The sequence below is a fragment of the Stegodyphus dumicola genome, chromosome 12, assembly GCF_044657685.1.
Source record: "Stegodyphus dumicola isolate Sdum_Otavi_A_Nest chromosome 12, ASM4465768v1".
NCBI lineage: Eukaryota > Metazoa > Arthropoda > Arachnida > Araneae > Eresidae > Stegodyphus > Stegodyphus dumicola.
In genome coordinates, this window is record NC_140779.1 from 43,840,657 (window position 1) to 43,862,194 (window position 21,538).

Below are 21,538 nucleotides of genomic sequence, written 5' to 3' on the forward strand. Positions count from 1 at the left end.
TTTTAAAATATGTATTTTTAGCACTGCTTACTTTGGTATGTAGGGGTTTGACTTACAGGGAGATTGCTTGGTACTTTTCCGTTATACAGGTGGTTTAAAAAAAAAAAAAAAAAAAAGTTAAAATGCATAGTAATATGTTGAAGTGTTGATCGACAATGTGATCAGCTAAGCCATCTCAGTTTTATGAATAAAAACGTGCCAAATATTTGCATATTTTGTTTAGCAGCCTTTTTTTAAGAACTGCATGAAACATAATTTGATAAATGACTTTCTTTATGTACATTATTTGACTAAAAGCATTTTTATAGGGTTTCCCCCTTTAAAAATGCTTTTAGTAATTCTATATAGAGAAAATTAATTTCACAATCTGGGATTTACCTGAAGATGAGTAGAAGGCAGTGAAATTACTGTGGCATAAAGGAATTCTTCATAAGCAACATTTTTGTAAAAATAATTACAAAATGATGTTTTGTTTTACTAATTGCAATAAACCAAAATGGCATTGCTGCCCTTTTAGATCTTGCTGCAGAGAAAAATAAATACGGGCCATATCTCACACTTGGGTTGTAGGATTGCGCTTAAATTTCCTTCAGCTGTAAAATTTATCTACTGTTGGTGCCACGAAGTGACCTAAGTTGAGTTTTGTAATATGCAATTAAAAATGAACCACAGTTTAGTCGTCAACTGGAACTATTATACATGGAGGGTTTGCACTCATGCCTTGTTATGTAGACCTGAAGTTAAAAATTGGTGGAAATAACAGAACAATAGAGGTTCACAATCTTTTTATGAGAAGAAAGAGTGATGTTGGACGTGTTCTTCCTTGACAGTGTGTTTTTTGGAGCCTTCGTAGAGAAGCAAAAGAATGTTTTCTTGTAGCAGTTTTGGATCACTCAGCTAAAACTTTACATGGCTGAATTGAAAAAAAAAAAATGTTGCAGTTAGTAGTACAATTTTTTCTGATCGCTGGAAAACATAGAAAACAGGATTTAAAATAAGCAGGATGTGATCATCTCGCAGTTAACCACAGATACAATTTCATAGATCCAAACACTTGCCATACACAAACAGTTGAAAGAATGTAGGGCAGTGCAGATTGTCATAATAATTGCAAACATGGCACCTTAGAGTTTATGTGGTGGCAATTACATAAAAAAATGAAATTTTTCCAAAATTTTGCAAGACATCTGTAAATTTATAGCCCCTGTTGAAATTTAAAGTGTATTTTTGTTTTCTCAATGGCAGATCGTGAACAGTTACAGTGTAACACAGTCCATTAATCTATACAAGGCCAGATCTGATGGTCTCTTTATTATGGAGGCACTTAATAGGTGGGCCACCATCGCCTCCTATGAAGGGACGGACAAGTTACAACCTGCCTTCTCCGGGATTCAAACCCAGGCCCTTTGGTATTACAGTCAGGCTTCCCTAATCACTATACTGTCTGGGTGGCAATTTAAAGTGTATTTCATTTCTAATATATTTAAAATTTATTAATACTGTTATAATAAAAAATATCTTATGGTTTTTCATGGCCTTCATACAGTGGAAAGGTGCTAATTGCTTTGATTGTTTTTCTGAGATTATTTTGAAATTTTAAACTTTTATTTATGTGTTTGTCAGTTCAGGAACAGACTGTTTATTTTATGTACTTCTTTCATTGGTCAGGCTCCCTGATGATGATGTAATAAAAGATGAAAATTTCTTTTTAATTTTCGGTTTTGGCATGTTTTGCCCCCTAGTTCTTGCAGTTTAGCATTGTGCGTCCTTTTTTTTTTTTTTTTTTTTTTTCATGTGATTTATTCCAATTTGAATATGGGATGATGTTTAAGCAATTAAAAAAAAAATTACATTATACAAGGGTCATCCAGAAAGTAAGTTTGCCCATGGCCCATGAAAAAAAGCAAAACAACATTCCCTGGAATGATTTATTGTAAGAGATACAACAATACTATTTCAGCTACTTCTCAGTACAAGAACCAGTGGAATTATAACTTGCAGTACTGTGGGATAAGTTTTTGTAGTACAATGTCATTGAAGTCTGCTGTCTTTTAATGCAGCCAGCATATAGCAGTTGTGTGCACATCTTCATCTATAGAAAAGTGATGCCCTGACAGGAATTTCATATGCAAGTAACTGGGAACAAGATCCAGACTATAAAGTTGGATGGTCGAACACCACCCAGTGAAATTTCTGCAGCAGATTTTTATGGAATTCGCCATATGCAGGCGAGTATTGTCATGGAGCAACGAAACACCAGAACTGAGCACTTCATGCCTCTTGTTCTGAACAGTTCTTCACAACTTCTAGTATTGCACAGTAATGTTCAGCATTCTCTGTAGCACCTTTCAGCAAGAAGTCAATGAGTGGAGTGCCTTTCCTGTCCCAGAAGACCGTGGACATCAGTTTTCATGCGAGTACAGTCTCAATTTGGTTCAGCACGGAAATCCGCTGTGATACCAGGCATCTACTGTTGCTTTATTTCTGTGGTCAAGTGATCTAACCTTCTCTCATCACCCATAACGATTCTGTAGCTTCCATGCATTTCGTTTGTTGTTCGGCTCCCACCTGGGACACAATTTCCAGAACAACAGATCTTTCATGATAATTTCATGCACCACAGTTTGTGATATCTGTGAAAATGGCTACTGAGTTTCATAAGTGTAAACTGACGATTCTGCAAAATGCACTGCACCGCCTACTCCACAAGGCCATCATTGAGCAGGAATGGCCAGCCACAGCACTGTTCATCATGGACATTTTACCGTACTTTTGAAAAAATCTTGACACTAATGATGAACCATCTGTTTGCTCATCACATCCGGTCCATGTACTAAATGCAACTGACGATAGACTTCGATAGCTACTTTCTGTGCATTCAGAAACATTTCATAGACAAAATATTTATGCATTATGATGATGTTAACATAAGTCGTTCGGAAATTACAACTGCTCCATACAATAGCGACAAACATAAACTACCTGGCTTGTGCCTTCGTGTTTCGGTCGTTTTGCGTGCCATCTTTTGGTAATGTGGGAAACTTGCTTTCCAAATGACCATCTAGAGAGAGAGTGATAAATAGTTAAAAAATATTGAATTAAAAACAGAATATCATGCAAAATTGATGGAAATAGAATGCAGTCAAAAGTCGTTAATTCGGACACCCATAATCCGGACCTCAAAGCTAAAAACTTTCTGCGCATGCGCCACGTTGACACATGCGCATAGGCGTTTACGCGTTCGCGTAAGACCTTTTACCACTGCGCATATGCGTGTGCGCAAGCGCAGAATACGTTTTCGCGTGCGCATTTTATGTATAACGGATGTTATAATCTAAAATTATCTAATTATCTATTTCAGTTAATGTTGATGATTGCATTGTTCCTTAATCTTCGAAATGGATCCGGCTTATTATTTTTTTGCAGACTGTAAGAGCAATTTTATAAAAGTAAACTTGAACTTTCGATTATGTCAAATAGAATTTCCGATTCTGGAGCTCCCAAAGGATCGTACAAAACGAAAGTGTTTCGATGTCCATCAAACAAAAAGTGGAATTGCTGCAAAAAATGGATAAAGACATGAAGAATGTGACAGAGAGGTTAGTGAAAACGAAAAAATTTCGATTGACAAGTTAGTCGGTATTCTCGGTACAACAATTAACGGGACTTGAACAGCGGAACTTTGTAACTGAACTAGAAATTGTGTCTCTTTATAGATTTAAAGAGAAAGTATCACATAAAACGAAGCAACTTAAAACAACTTACATTGAAAGAAATGTTGGTACTTACATATTATCGCAACCAGGTTGGCACGATTTGTAAGTTTGAGTAAAAAAGTATGAATGGAAAGAAAATGGACATTTATTAATTACAGATAATTTTTAATACAGTTTTTTATATTATTTTGGGTGCTTATGTATTATCGCAACCAGGTTGGCACTATTTGTAAGTTTGAGTAAAAAAGTATGAATAGAAAGAAAATGTACATTTATTAATTACAGATAATTTTTAATACAGTTTTTTTATATTATTTTGTTTTAAAATATAAAATAGCAATTAAACCCTTCCGGTTTCAAATTTGAATAAGTTGCAGAATTATTTTTTTCGGCGGAAATCTTTTGGCTATTGCTTTTAGCACTGATTGAAAACCGTCTTCGCCATTAACAGCTTGAGCTTGCTGCCATATAAATTCGATAAGGTATGAGTCAAGATGATGACGGGCTGTTCCTCTCTGTTTTTTGTTGCGCCATTTGGCTGAGCCCCACATGTGCTCTACATGTTGTGTGTGAATGCCCGTGTTGGGATCCACAAAGTTATATTTGTGATTAACAGTTCCATGCAGAAATCCAGCATTTTCGAACTCATTTTGTATTGTATCCTTTCCAGCAGTCCGAATAAATAATGCTTCCTTCCTTGATAATTTCGCAAATTTTTTCCATGAGGGTAACGACGCTTCTGTTAGGTACAGTAACCAAAAAAATAATTCTGCAAAAAAGTAATTAAAGTATTTCAGGGCATTCAATCTAACCAGTAAGAAAAATAATTTCTGTACGAAAAACTTCGTATAACACGTAGGGTTCTCGTAAGTAGGGTCGCCAAATTTGGCAATTTATGTGAATTTTGGCCTGGTTGCATTAATACGTAAGTACCGAAATGTTTAATAAAGTAAACAAATAAATATTAAGCTTTTTTTTTTTTTTGTAAATTTTGATACCCTTTAGATTATAATTGTTCTTTATTTCATAAATTAAGGTTTCATATTTTTAATTTTAGAATTTCTGCATGCCATCTTACGAGATTTAAACTGATGATCTATAATCTGGAATCGCCGAAGTCCAGACGAGTCCGGATTAATGACTTTTGACTGTATAAATCTATTAAAAGTGGCAAGTTACCTAATATTAAGCATACGTTTGGAAATCGATCCTGAGACAATGCAAATTTAAACAAAGCAATCTAACCTGATAGTTCTTTGATCTTTATGCTAGGAGCACTCAAAAGAATTATAAACCAAGTTACATTTTTGAATTATATCTGAGTGAATCACAAAAAAATTTACTTAGGTCACTGGTTTTTCATGAAATTTTTTCTCCCGTTTTTTGCACTATTTTGGGATTTCTTTAGAAGCTTTTGTTTTAGCAGTTGACTTTCTCCTGTATTTCCTGTGTCAGTTTGTAAAGTTAACCTCTTTGGTATTTTGTATACTTTTTTAAAAATTTATGCAAATAAATTTGTTTTCATAAATAATGTTTATTTAATATAAAACAAATTCTGAAAAACAGATTAACTTTGATTTGAAATTAAGATGTATTAACGTTTTCTGTGTATATACTCATCTGACCTTTGTTTTTATGAATTGTAATTAATTGTAAAGTATAAAATAAATATTAAATACTTTCTTTCAAGTTACAACAGGGCAAGAGAATGCTTTTAAAAAATTTCTCTAATTTTTCATCAAAAAATTTAATTGTGTACTATTCAGATGTAATTCACTGCATCAGATGTCATCAGATTCAATACATCCAGATGTAATTCAGTCGTGTGGCTCTGTTGATAATTTTCTTGGCTTCTGCTTGACAAAGATTTAAAAAAAAATAATTTAATTATTTTGTTTTTGTTTTAATTGATGTTCTGTGTTTCAGGATTGTGTTCCAGGTCTATGGTTCATGTTAGATTTTTGTTTTCTTCGGACTAGATAGTGGGCCCTTTTTAGTTGATTTAAATATCGGTTTTATTTTATTCTCTATATGTAAACTTATGCAAGCTTCTGCATACACACAATTAAGAAAGGTATAAAATATATACAATTAAAAATTAATTATCAATCTAAAGTAATGGATTTTCTAGCAGGAAGGCACAAAATAAAACAATTGACTTTATAATTTGGTTAATTAATAATTTGGTTGAACAAAACTGAAGTAAATTTATTATGAAAATAAAACAAATTGCACATAATGTTAAGTAATAATTGGTAATTCTTTGGAAACCATTACATCTACAGCAAAAGAATAGGAACAGTATATTCAACAGATAAAATAGAGGAAAATTTTATTTTACTGTATCTTTAGAAAGGAAAATATCAAACTTTCCCTGTAAACGGCATCCTACAGAGCAAACGGGTGAACGGAATGCAACAAAATTTTGTATATGGGCTGATTCGCTCGTGATTTTCGAAAAATAAATTTTAGTTTCAAAATGTCCACCAGAGGGCGCCTTTTTGAGAAAAATATGAAATTTAATACAATATACGACCAAAACGAAATACAGAAACAATAGTAACAATCCAGAACAAGAATTATGAAGAATAAAATGCAAAACCGGAAAAAGCTGTCAGTTGTAGGAGAAAAATCTCTAGATTTGCATACTTGGGAAGAAAAGAGGAAGCCAATGTTTCCAGCTGTACTAGTGACAGTCTCTTTAGTTGAACGTGCATTATTGGTGAGGCTGTTTTACGAAAACAAGAGCTTCTGCTGCAGTTCATTAATTTTATCGTAGAAATAACCTACGGCGTGGACCAATGTCTACTAAAGGTATCTGGGCCATGATTAAGAGATTTGAGGAGATGGGGAAAGTAGGAGTTCAACCTGGAAGAGGCTGTATACGTGTCACACTGGTATTTGTTGATGCCATCAAGACAGCTGTTGATGCACAGTCATGGACATCAGAGTTTGGTGGCAGTAGCGCACGGGCAATTTCTCGCCAGACAGGCTATTTTTACAGCACCATACAAAAAGCATTCAAAAACATAATGCACTACTTCCCATTCAAGAGCCGCCATACCCAGGAGTTGCTTGATATAGGGACAAGACAACGTCTCTCATTTGCAGCCAGTTTTCTCAACAGAATGACTGTTGATCTGTCATGGCTTTAGAATATTCTGTGGAGTGATGCAGCTCATTTCTACCTCAATGGGACAGTCAACACACAGAATTGCCGCATTTGGGCTATGGAACACCCACAGATCCACACTGAAATTCTCCTTAGGTCACTGTCTGGGCTGGATTCATGGCAGCATTCTTCTTTGAGGAAATTAGTAAATGTGCTCCTATCATATGTTCCATTATGGGCTATTGGTACCATGACATGCTGCAAATTGTTGCAAGCTGGGTCCTTACATCTAATGTTTTCATGCAGGATGGTGTGACCTCACATATCCATGGGTCTGTGAAGGTGCTATTGCTCCAACACTTCACAGAGGAATATGTTATTCGTTGTTCCATGGCAACTATGTTCACCAGATCTAACTACATGTGAGATATTGAATGACTTAAAGAACTCCATAATGTTTCATGTGCGAAGCCTCACAACTAATCAGTTACGATCTGCTGTTGAACACACTGTCCATTGACTTGAAATTTTGCAGGTGAATGAGGGTGGTCACATAGAGCACCTTTCCCTACATCTTCCTGGGCTTGATTAACAGCTGCTTCTCTTGTGTAATTTTGTCCTAATCTGTTCTTGTCTCTGCAAACTGAACTGTGTTTGTATGTTCCGTACTTTTACTTAATGTGGTTCTCAGAAACTAGTCAATAAATGTTAATATAGATTCTGTATTCTGTTTTGGTTGTTTATTGTGTTAAATTTCCTGTTTTTCCCAAAAAGGCACCCTCTGAATAATATTTTGGAGTTAAAATTTTTTTTTCAAAATTACATGAGCGCATCTCGTGTATAGCCCGTATACAAAATTTCGTTGCATTCTGTTCATCCGTTTCCACTGTAGAAGGCCGTTTATGGAGGAAGTTTAATTATAACCACCTGATATATATATATATATATATATATATATATATATATATATGTTGCGACCGATTGCAATCAAAAAGGGAGGTGCACAGCTACATGTTTTGCGACCGATTGCAATCAAAAAGGGAGGTGCACAGCTACATGTTATATAGCAAACCATATGTACATAATTTCAACATTCTGAAGCAACTCATTTTTGAGTTATGCGAGATACGTACGTACGTACAGATGCCATAAAAAATCTCTTCTGAATCCAATTTAAATCAGTTTTATAATTGGTGTGGGGAGAGAGCCTTTTATTCTGTCCTTATGTACAGATGTCACACAAGAACATTGTTTAATTACATTCGATAGTGGTCAAAATGGATATTTTTGTTGAAATATGGTACACGGAAGTTTTCGTGATTACAATACTTCCTTTATTTTGTACAAGGAAGTAAAAATAGTAATCAATGATGAAAACATTATAATAGTTATATTAAATGGTGATGATTATATCAAAATAGTAATCATCATCATTTAATATAACTATTTGCCAAAATACGAGGGCTATCCAGAAAGTAGATTACGTTTTGGAATAAAAAAATAAACAAAGTATAGGAAACAAATTTTATTATATACAGATGAAAGCCACACTCAAATACTACTTTTCTACATAGTCACCATACAAATTAAGGCATTTATCGTAGCGATGTACGAGCTTGGAAATTCCTTCGTCGAAAAATTCGGCCGCCTGCGCCTTCAACCACTTCGTTACCTCTTCTTGCCTTCCATCTTGCACAAAACTTGTGGTAACCAAGCTTTTCGCTGATGATTTCGTGCAACAAACTTCGCGAAATTTGTGGAAAACTCAAAGAAAGTTCCGTTATTGTGAAATTTCGATTTTCACAGACTTTAGCATCGACTTTTTCGAGAAGTTCGGCGGTCACTATGCTGGGTCTCCCACTTCGATCTTCGTCGTGAACATTGGTTCGGCCATTTTGAAATCTTATGACCCACTGACGCACTCCACCTTCAGTCCCCATACACTTCACGAAGCTGCCGATAGATTTCTATCGGTTTACAGTTTTTTGCAGTCAGAAACCTTATTACTGAGCGCAGCTCGCGGGATTTTCAATTAACGCAGACATTTCAAACCATCACAGTATCTGAACGGAGCACAGCACGAACCTCTCACTAGCACGGCTAGATGCAGACTGAGCTGCGCAACGCTCTGACCCCAAGATGGCCGCGCTAGCCCCGCCCCTAGCGGACACAGACGGAAACGTAATCTACTTCCTGGATGGCCCTCGTATCATTGATTATTGTTATTCAATTAAGTAATTAACTTTATTTTTATGTTATTCGTACCATTTAATGTGGCTTCTTCCCTTTAAATTTATTTATTAATTATTAATACTTTCATATTTCAGGCAATTTTCTGTAGCATAATCCTGAAACTAATTCTAGCAGTATGATGACATACTATCACAAAATTTAATGCACATATTTTTGCTCATGTATGCTGCTTAATAAATTTATTTTAAACTATCATTAAATAGATTTCTTTCTTTCATTTAGCTGCAAAATATGTGCCCCCCCCAAAAAAGAGATATTTTTTTAATCCAGACTGGTCGGATTCTAATCTCAGTCTTCACTGGAGAAAACAACTCCTGTTATAGTTATAATAGTAATGCTTTGGGTATTATAGATATATATGTGTGTGTAAGTCATATGTAATTGGCAAATTGTGTTTTCAAGTGGTACCATAAGTAATTTACCTCTCAGCCCAGCCAACGGCACTACACAGATAGACTGGAATTTTCTTAAAACACACCTGGAAAAGTGAGCAATTTCATTCTCCTGTTTGAGTGGCAACCCTGACAGTTGTAAAAATTAGTATATTTCTATGTAGCAGAAGGAAACTCGCTGGATTATGCAATAACATTTAACCCTGAATTACCAAACATAAAGCACTTTTTTTATAGTTTATCCTTTTTCTCATCAATGTATTTATGTATCTTTAAAAAAATTGTGTTTTTAATCTGTAATTTCAAAGATTCCAATATTAGTTTTTCAGTGCAAATTAAATTAGTTTTCATTTAAGGAATCAATTGTCTTTTTCCTCCCCTAGGGATGAAAGCACTGAACATCTTTATTTGCCTGATTTAGAAAACTGTGATCCGTATAAGGTATGTTATGAAATACATAAACAAAATTTTTATGTACATATAAAGACAGGCAATTTAAAAAGATATGTGAAAAGAATATATTTTATAGTTGAGATTTAAAAAAAAAAAAAAAAGAGAGAGAGAGAAAAGAAGAAGAAGAAACATAATGTTGTGAAAAAGAAAATTCTTTCATTTTTCTATTTTTTATATGATTTTTATTTCTTTTTTAAGTACAATGTGGTGTCTTCGTTCTGAAGTGTTGAGTCATTTAATTCACAGTAGTTGTCTTTTGATTATTTATTGTTAACAGTAACAAACATGATTGAAACAAATTATGAAATATCATACGTGGTACAGTGCCGGATCTATACATCTTCCCACATCATCGTTCCTGTGTATTCTAACTGTATTTTTACCCGCCGCGGGAAAAATGAACGTCGGTTTATCTCTTTAGGGAATTTTAGTTGGAACATCCTCTGGCCAGCGATGAAGGCATTTATCATAAATTCAAAATCTTACAATAAAATAGTACATCTTATACTTTTACAAAACTTCTAGCATACAACATAGCATGAATACTTTGTATATAAAGGCCATTTTCATCATACTAGCTACTACTATACATTTTATCTTACTAACTACCACAAGCTAAATGCAAATAGAAAGGAAAACATTTATCATCAAATAATAACTAACACAAGTAACAAATTTCAGTTACTAAAGAAATACTAAATAGATACTTGAAAATTCTGAAAACAGTCATTCATATCTCTTGCCAAGTTCCAAATGATATAACATTTGAATAGGTCCTTTTACTACACCTGAAGAAGTTTTCACTGTAATACTTCTTACCTTGTTATCACGGCCTCTATGCAACTCCATCACCTTTCCCAGCTTCAACAGCTGCCGAGGTAGTTTTTCATCCCTATCAAAACTACATCATTTATATTCAAATCAGTGGTTACATTAACAGGTTGAAACAATTTGCACCTTTTAATTGGAGAAGATACTCTCTTTTCCATCGTCTGCAAAAAATAATTTAAAATTTTCTCCCGATACAAATATCTTTTAATTAAAATTCTTTTGTTACTTGCAATATGTTCTTTATTATGACCAGCCTGGTGTGGTAAGGATGTTAACTGTTTTCCAGTTAGGAAATAAGCAGGAGTGAGAGGGAATGTCTCTGATGGATCATTATAAATGTAAGTAAGTGGTCTAGAATCTAGAATAGATTCTATTTTTGTCAAAATGGTTTGTAATTCTTCAAAGGAAGCTGAAGCCTTTCCTAGTACTTTTCTCAAAATATCTTTAGTCATCTTCACCATTCTCTCCCAGTATCCACCCCACCAAGCTGCTCTTTCGACAGTAAAATGCCATCTTATTCCTTTTATACCAAAATAATTTTGTACAGATGGATCAATATTTGCATATAACTTCTTCATTTCTACATCTGCACCTTTTAAAGATTTGTCAGAGTTTATAGTTCGGCAAACACTTCTTGACACAAAGCGACGAAATGCTTGAAGGAAATGCTCGGTGCTTAGGCTAGAAACAATTTCAAGATGAACTGCACGTGTGACTGCACAAATAAACAAACAAATGTAAACCTAGTCTCCATTTTTCGTAAACAAAGGTCCAGCAGAATCAACACCTGTGATTTCAAAGGGATTCGCTTCATGAATTCTATCCGCTGGTAATGGAGCAATCACTTGAGTGTTCTTTTTAGCCTTAAATTTCCTGCAAATGAAACAGTTATTCAAGCACGATTTTACAGCTTGTCTGCCTTGGATGATCCAATAATTTTCTTGAGTTTGAGTGAGTGTATCTGAAACACCAGCATGAAGCAAGTTCTCATGTTCTCTTTTGATTAGCAATTCAGTGAATCTAGATTTTTTTGGTATAATCCATGGATGCTTTTCTTGAAACTGAAAGTCAGAATGTTGGAATCTACCACCAAGACATACGAGTCCTTCTGCCGTCAGGATTGGGTTTAGACCATATAATTTGAAATCGGCATTAAGTGATTCCTTTCGTATCAATTTAATAAGATGCTTTTCAAACTCAATACGCTGTATAAAACTTGTGAGTTCTTCGGCAGTTAGTGCTCCTTTACGCCCTTCGGAATTCCTCTTAGAGTTATTAATAAAGGACATATGCAGTGATTCGAAAAACCTTAGATAAGTCACTGTATCTGTGTAAATTCAACAAGCTATCGGTACGTTCAACGTATCTTGGTAAAGCAATACAGTTCCTTTTTCTCTCCTTTTCCGCTTCAAATGTATCAATATTAGCATTCGGTATTTCTTCACTGTTTAGAAAATCAACTTCTATTAGCCACAAGGGGCCTCTCCACCAGGTTTCATCATTAATTAAAGATCGCGCATTTACTCCCCTAGTAAGTTTATCTGCAGGATTCAGCTTTCTGTTGCAAAAATTCCAATTTGATGGAATTGTCTTTTCTTTGATTTCCAACACTCTGTTGTGGACGAATTGTTTCCAATCGTTCGCAACATCTCTAATCCAATGCAGGCATATTGTGGAATCTGTCCACATGAAAATGTCACTTTCTTTCAATGAAGAAAACATAGATCGTATATAATCAGACATTCGTGCGGAAATCAAGTTTCCTAGCAGCTCTAATCACAGCAAAGTCATTTTCCTCAGTGAAGCTAGACGACATTTTGAAATTATAAAACTTCTCGCACATTTGTCATGGTAATCTTGAAATATGCGACCGCATCATATGCTTTTGGGCTTGCATCAGAAAATGTATGTACTTCCAGCTGTTGAATCTCAAGCTCGTCAAAATGTGGTCGAGGTATGACAAGCCTGTCAAGCTTGGTTATTTCATTCCACCACTCATGGAATATAGATTCCAATTCTGCTGGAATATTTTCATCTCATTTTAAGCCTTTTTCCCAAAGAGTCTGCACTATCAATGTAATTCTAACACTGAATGGTGTAATTAAACCTAATGGATCAAACAACATGCCACATACACTTAGAACTATATGTTTTGTTGGTGTCACATATTTAAATTTTGTAAATTGATTCAGATCTATCTTCAAGGTGTCCTTATCATTATATCAAATTAATCCTAATACCTTTAACAGTATATCTATTTGATTCGATGGTGTCTGACATTCCATTTGGGTTTCCTTCCATCTTTAATTAAGGATAGCTGAATTCGAAGACCATTGCCGTAAATTCATGTTTGCTTCACTCAGTATAAATTTAGAGTCTCTTGCAAAAGATACTGCTTCTTCAACAGTTGATACCCCACGTATTAAGTCATCAACATAAAGTTCTTTTAAAATAGAACATGCTTCATTGTGTGAATTTTCATATTTCTTTAAATGAAGTCATATAGTTGCTGTCAAAATAAAAGGACTGCATTTCACACCAAAAGGAACATGTATCATTCGTAAAATTCTGATATCATGACCATTGAAATCAAGTTCGTTCCCCCCCCCCCCCTCATTTCTCCATAAAAACTGCAAAAACTTTCTATCCTCTTCTACTATGCCAATCTCTAAAAATGCTCTCTGAATATCAGCACAAAACGCAACTGGGTGACACCAAAATCTTAAAATTATCCTGAACAAATCTGGATTAAGGTTGGGACCACTATCTAAACAATCATTCAACGACTGTCCATCTCTAACTTTCGACGACGCATCATACACAATCCTAACTTTCGTACTTTCCTTTGATTCACATACTACAGCATAATGAGGCAAAAAATAATCAATTTTCCTATCACAATCTCAGTGAAACGCAACTTGCTCGAAAATACCATCCCTTAACTGCTCATTAATTATTTCTTTATAACAAAAATACAGATGCGGATCATGCCTAAATTTATTATTTAAGCTTATCAAACATCTTTCTGCAACTTCATAATTACTATTCAATGTGTTACAACCCTCTTTCCATAATAATTTAGTTTCATATCTCCCATTTTTAAACATGGTATTTCTTTCAAACATATCTATGACATCTGCATCTGATCGCAAAATTTCCTTCTCCTGATTTATTCCTATAGCCTCCAAATCCCATAAATTCCGAACTCTTTCAAAATCTGTTTGTTCCTTCAAGAGATAGGGTTTACAAAAGTCTTATCATACTCATAACTGCTATGATTATCGAATCCCATTTCCTTACCTTGGATTACAAACCCAAATAAACTGTCCGTAGTAACTAATCTTTTCCCTAATCTTATGTTTTTTTCATATAAGATTTCCCAAATGTAATCTGAGCTGATCAATGTGTGTATCTCCTTCGTATTTCCAATGTCGGCCAATTTTATTCCCTTACTTAGAGCAATGTTTCTAACCCACTTTGAAGGAACTTCTGTGTGGTCATCCGTAATTGCATCAATTACCACTGCTTCTATGCTGAGTTTTTTACTTGGGTTGATTCTGTTCTGCAAATCAAACTGAACTATATTATACTGCTGTTTCGGTTTACGCTCGCTACCAAACCCATATGTTTCAAACGTTTCACATCTTGTAGCCTTCGATCCTAATGAGTCCGCAGTTTTACTTCTGATAAATGTTCTATTACTCCTGCCGTCTATTAACACCCTTAAGATTTCGCTCTTTTTGTTTTTACTATAGCACTGAATGTTTGTAATAAAACTGGGGACGACGCTCCTGCGCTCTCGGTTTTGTTTGCAGATTCCCTTTTACTTCCTCCGAAGCAATGCAATGACTGTACTGTAGATAAATTATTGTCCGTTTCTTTACCATTTGATTCTGCTAAATTATTTGTCGGTTCAGCCTTATCGCATATTAAATAATTGTGAGGTTTTTACATATTTTGCAGAGCTGGTCCTTTTTCCAGCAAAATTTCCATGTATGTCTACATTTCAGGCAAATGTAACATCGATGCTGTGTTTTTAAAGAATTTCTTTTTTCTGTTAATGGTGAAGGACATTTATGAGTTTTGTGAGATTTATCCGAACAAAAACTACATATTTCATTCGCTACGGCTGTTAAAGCAGCTGCTGTTGGAATGTGCGCTTTTGAAATGTTTCATTTTGAGTCTACATAATTTTTCTAATAATTTTGACTCGTTCCTCTATTACCGAAAGGAATTTCATTTCGCTTAAAGTTTTTTGAATCTGATAATAAAGAAGACGCTGCTCTTATTTCTACCTCTTTTCTCAAAAACTTAACTAAGTGCTCTATATCAAATGATTCACGCAATTCACGTTGTCTATTGTAATACAAATTTAGCTCTTCTGTAATTTTCTGTAGTATTACCAAACGCAAAGTAAACTACTATAAGTTCCTGCTGCAACACCTAAAGACTTTAATGATCGAATTTGAATCTCAATCATATCATACATTCTTCGCAATGCTGGAACGTTCGTGCATGTCTTAACAGAATCAATCAGCAACAGTTTATTCATATGCGAGCTTATAATCAAATCTAGCCTTCCGAATCTTTCTTTTAACAACTTAATTGAGGAATCGTAGTTTTCGTTTGTTAAAGAAAATCCTGAAACTGCTGACAAGGCAGTATATCTCAAAAATGTTTTCAGATACGAAAACTTCTCAACCTTACTTAAGGAATTGTTGTTATGAATAGCTACTTCGTAGGAATTCCAGAAATTCAACCAAGAGCTTTAATCACTATAAAACTTCGCAATACTTAGTTTTGGAAGCTTAACTACACTACTTTCTTTTCTTACTATGCGTTGTTCCAACCTAACATTTTCATTAACTCAAGTTTCATTTTGCAAAGGCCCGTTAAAACCACTTTCTATATGCCTATCTAGTTTCGTTTTTCATTGAATACCGCGTTCCTGATATTCTTCACTCATAAATTTTTCTAAAATTTTAAAAACAATATACAAGTATTACAATTTAAATATGTTAACGAGATGAATGAAATCGCGATTTAATTTTTAAAAGTTCCTTATATTGAGCTTCGAAGTGAGATGTACTAATTCTAAGGAACGAGACTAAATGCTCATTAGTCTGTCTACTTCTGAAATAATGCTTTTCCAAGGTTTATACTTGAAACACTTGTTCACATATATAAGATGAAGCAAACATAGCAATGATTTTCTGGGCGTGAGTAATTAAATTTGGGAAACTTACGTTCGATAATGATTTGTAAAACTCTAACTTTGGCATATTTAGAAACAACTGCTTGAGATGATTGTTAGATTGCAACTCAATTAATTCAAGCTGCAAATCTGAACACACTGCTTCACAATTTATGTTGAAAGGTATGGTAAAAATATCCACTTCTGTTTGAATGGCACTGAAATCTTGCGATTTGGATACTGTTAATCTTCTTATAAATATTTTGTCAGCCAAATAATTTTTTACAAAGACTTTCTGCATTTTGTTTGCTTTCATATTCTTCGTAACTGGAATTCTTATGCTTAGGTGTGAAATGACGGGAAATGTTATATTCCTTGAAGACTGCTTCAGCTTCGTTGCACATGAGACACACTGGTTTATCTTTTACAGCTGTAAAAAATATTTCCAGGTCCATTCATAATTAAAAGCACGGCACTCTGAATCAACTTTACGTTTATTAGTAGCCATTTTGGGGTTTAAATATTTTATGAATAACCCAAACAAGCACTAACTACGCTATACTTTTAATAATTTCACCACTATTGACAATGATGCTATATGTCCGCAATCTTTCCATACGCAATGAATAATATTACACCTCGCGCCAAAAGAAAAGGCCGCTGGCTGGAGCTTAAAATGCGCAGTCTGCCACATGTGAAATCTAATTCACCTACACTAGATTCCCATATGTCTGCTCCCCGAGAAAGCGATAACGCTTGTTGGTGCCAATCTACAGCTATAACTAACAAATAACTTCCCGCTTTTAACACTTTACCGGTTGAAAGCTGTCTGTGCTTGCTATTTCTGTCAATTTATGTTTTGTAGAACAAAAATATAGAAAATAAAAAGATCATCAGTCTTTTGGGAAAGAAGAAAAAAATAATATTTAAACGAAGTAGAAAAGGAGATAAATATATAATGAATAAATATGTATTTCTTTTAATTTGCCTCGGACCAGCAAATTAAAATTCTATCGGAGGGCCAGATAGAATCTTCAGGCGCGCCGTAGTTTGCCCATCCCTGATCTAAACCCTTAAGATTCTTTATCTTTTCAGTCAACTGGTTTCTTTGATCATAAAGACCATCAAGTTTTTGTTCTTTATTGTAAATTTCACTTAAAGGTTTATTTATTGCGTCTTCGATTTTTGACAAAAGGTTACAAAAAAGCTGCCTAATGCAGTTTCGTTTCTGCTTTAACCTTTCAACTTGTTTCACCATGTTTGCATAAACTACTTCTGCTTTCAAAACTAAATTTCAAATTAATTTACAACAACTAAATAATCATATCACCACTATAAATTCAAAACTTCCTATCATATATAAAATCATAACACTTCAAGGACTGAATCTAAAATCTACCTCAATTCCATGGTCGCGATATGCATTATGTCCAGAAGTCTTTGTAGGTGAGCTGTACACATTAATGCTTATGACCAGCATGTACCTGTTTGCGGAAATAAGCCAGCAAAAGCACAGAATATTATTTTCATCATGGAATACCTTAGGGCTTCTGCACTCAATGTGACTATTTTGGGAGACGTTTCCTATATTAACAAGTGCTTTTGAAATCTTGCTTAGCACCTACACAATAGCATCATGCTTTGGCAGCATTTTTCAATCATTTGCTTAAGTATTTTTCAACATTACAGTGCCTAGCTATCGTAGGACTGGCTACTTAACACTGCATATTTGCATGCCTTCATTCCATTGTGACTGAAAGCCAATTAGGCCATATCTAACACTATTTATTGGGAACTTTTAACTGTCCATGACTATCCATCTATGCCATACTCGATAGTCATTTGAATCCAGGCTAAAGATAGTTTCTGGATAGATGAATTTATGGGTTGGTGAGATTTAAATAAATGGAGGAGATGAAATGAGAGTGAAAAATCTGAAGGGTAGGAAACTTAATGCGTTTTTTAATAATGTGATACTGTGCTAGGTTATTTCTTACATCATAAAATTAAAGTTTTTAACTCATTTAGGGTTAGAACTGGAATTTCTTTTAGTAGATTGAAATTTTATGTTTTAAAAACCACTTTTCTCCAAGCAAAACGGTTAAATAAAATTATTATATTTATATATATGAGCAAAGTCATCAGAAATGCTTGCTGTTTCATAAAACTCTTGGGTGGAATTAATATTAGTGAACCAGAAACAGAATTTTAAAGCTACAATTTAGTGAATTAAATTTTTCCAGCATGTGTTAAAAGGAAGTAAAAAGGAAAGGTTCTTTTTATGATTATTTTGAACAGTATTATTATTGAATCTTGCTAACATTGACTTACATGTATAATACAGTCAACTTTCACTTAACATGATCCTTAATTGTAGGTTTTTATTAAATATTAGATGAATTTTACTGAAAGATGGTCTAAGCAAGGTCAATTTTTCTTTTAAATGAACGCTAGCACTTTTGCCACATTACGCAACTGATTTTATTGATTTAACTCGGCATGTGCAGGAATTTTTAACTCAAAACATGAAGAATTTAACAGAAGTAATCAATCTATCATCATTCATCAGTGAGTGTTGTCATACTGAGGGAGAGAATGTACTCAATAATTAATATAGGAATTTCAGAATATGTTTTTCACTTACAAACAAGGTAAAGCAACAAGTATTGAGTTGATCCAAAACTTGAGGGAAATATGCAGTTTTTCTGAGTGATTTATTACCTGTCCAAACTAATTTGTGTCAACTAAATAAATGCATTTTGTTTCTACAGTTAAAAGTATTTTCAGAATTTAGTATTTAATTTCACTTCCTTTTGATTTTAATAATTAAAGAGAAAAAGAACTGTAAAATAAGATTTTATTAAATACAAGCAGTGTAAGGTACAGATAATACAAAGTTGCATTATTTTATATGTAGTCTTATATTAAATACATAGATTCTTTATATGCATTCTTATATCAGATGAACACTATTTTGTTTAATACTACATTTACAGGGATGCCTTAACTGTGGTGAAAAATACAAGAGATAGCTGTCGAAGTTATATTCTGCTATTATTATTTTCAGAATTTTCTTTTGTGATTTTTTTATGTATGGTTAATTTTTTCTCCTTTTTCGATCTCTGTTTACTATACTTACACTCTTACATATATAAATGTATATAAATGAAACTTTAAATTATAGCAACTAAAAATAAGCAGACGGTTCGATTTGAGCGAAATTTTTAAATATGTATTTGGAATTTTTTAACTGTCTTAAAATTCATAATAAATAAGAGGTAAAAAGGTATTTGTTGTCTGTAATTACTTTGTATCACATCTGTTGTGTAGATTGGTACTTGTAAATAAAGCCTTAGTTAAAAATTTATTGTGTTTATGTAATTCTGTAATGTGGTGTTTTGATTATTAATAGGAGTATACTTTCACGAGTAAAAACCCATTTATGGAGGTGACTGATGCTTTTGCGGAAGGTCTTGAGAAATTAGGAAGCGGGGATTTACCAAGTGCTGTTTTGCTGTTTGAAGCTGCAGTGCAAAAAGATCCGGAGCACATACAAGTAAGTTTTTAAATATTAAAAAGGGGGTCCTCTTAAAACTGTTTCAAAAGCTAACATTTTAAATAACTCCTAACTAAAAAACTTTCCTTTTTTGATATTGCCTAAGTGCACTAATTAGTTTTCAGTCTAATATACAAACACTTATGATTTCCCTTTTTTTTGGGGGGGGGGCAAGGCTCCATCATTTACTCTTAAGCATAAATAGAAAATGCAAAATGCAGATCGATTGAGAACCAACCACATGACTATTTTAAACTAAGATTCCAGCTGTGTGAGTATGTGAAAATTAGTAAATAAAAACGTAATATTTTTTCCTATTCTGTTTTAAAAAGCTATTTATTATATTCTAGGCTTAAAAAAAGGAAAAGAAAAGGGTGGAAAAAAACAAAGAAAATATGATTTAAACCACACTGTTATGATTTTGTGTTTAATTTTAAATTATTAGAAAATACCTGGTTATCATTCTCTTCATAATTTCTTCAGGACATTGCAGCTTAATAATCTGAAACATTAGCAGACATAATATGTATTGGAATGGATTTATGCTGAATTACTAGATATATTTAATGTATCTGTATGCACAGTTCTTTTTACTGGATTGAAAAATCCATAAAATTTAAGAACATATCATATATTATTCTTATGCAACTAATAATGTATGATATTTTTATGTGAAATATACATATAAATATACATATGTGTTTATACATAAGATTCTCTAGCCTTCGTTCAGAAAATTGGAATTGATTCACAGAAATGCTTCCAGCTATAAATCAGATATTGTCTGCTGATTTCAGTGAGCTATATAATTTCAATTAGTTTTTTAATTAATTATCCTGCTGTAAAATTTTAAATTATAAGTGATTTTAGTTGCTTCAGATTTATTAATATTTTCTTTTCAATGAGGATTAACAGAAAAAAAGACCATATTATTTGTTCTAGAGTTTCAAGTAACATGTATGTTGTTTTGACTGATTATTTTAGTGATTTCAAAGTATTGTTTAATCTGAAATTTTAGTGTAAGCATTTAAAAAGTTTTGATTTAAAATAAATAAAATGATTTTTACATGCGAGTAGGTGTAGTGGATGGTGAATTAAATGTTAGGAGAAGGACATCCAGCTTGGCAGTTAAATACAATTTATCATGCTTTAAATTCAAATTGTTATTCTTAAAAACAGTAATGTGGCCATGTTTGCTTCCTCATATGCATGTTTTTAAAGTGCCTAATATATTAAATGTATGTTATAAAATATGTAATTTTCTTATTTTTTCATCATTGTAATAATGATCAACTTAGTATTAAGTTTTTATATAATTAATTTCTTGAATACTATATTATTTTGTCAGCATTAATTCCAAGAATTTTGTGTTGTGCATAATTGTAGTTATAATTTAATATTAATTCTTTGAAATCTTTGAAATATTTATTTCTAGGCCTGGCAGTATTTAGGTTCAAGCCAAGCAAAGAATGAGCAGGATCATGCTGCTATAGTAGCTCTTAAAAGGTAAATTTTTTTCACTAATCTTCAGTTTCTGATATTTGAATGTATAAGAAGCATTCAGAATCACATTCATATTTTGTGTGCATCATTTTTTATCGTGGACTTACTGTAATATTATTGTATTGGTGTAAAACGTTAAAAAAAAAAAAAAAAAAAAAAACATTTTTTAAATTTATGCCAGGCACTAGCCATATTTAGGCTTTGCCCACTGCTAAGGCCAAAAATGGTGGTTATTTTACTATGAAGGCACCTAATAGGCAGCTACTGTTACCTTCTTGAAAGGACTGACAATTTACATCCATCCCCTCTTTGAAATTTAAAAGTGAGCTCTTCTGGATGGCAGTCAGAGTCGCTAACCCATCTGGGCGAATGGTACAAAACTTTTGTGTTTTAATCGAGCGATAGGTACACTGAGTCAAAAAAAGGGGGGGCAGTTGTATGCCTCCTGCTGTGTTTGGCTGAGTGATGAAATTCAATTTGCATTTTTCATGTTTTGAAAGTGTGCCTTAGGATATATACTAGATTTAT

At 33.4% G+C, this 21,538-nt stretch overlaps 1 protein-coding gene across 2 annotated transcripts in view; it reads left to right on the forward strand.

Moving 5' to 3' along the window:
- Positions 1–21,538, forward strand: part of LOC118198978 (peroxisomal targeting signal 1 receptor-like) — a 159,956-nt gene that overhangs the window by 117,381 nt on the left and 21,037 nt on the right. For both annotated transcript variants that reach the window (XM_085827671.1, XM_085827670.1), the window contains exons 9-11: positions 9,857–9,914; positions 19,364–19,507; positions 20,943–21,013. In XM_085827671.1, the coding sequence (XP_085683797.1) occupies positions 9,857–9,914; positions 19,364–19,507; positions 20,943–21,013 (273 nt within the window). The remainder of the gene's footprint in view (positions 1–9,856; positions 9,915–19,363; positions 19,508–20,942; positions 21,014–21,538) is intronic.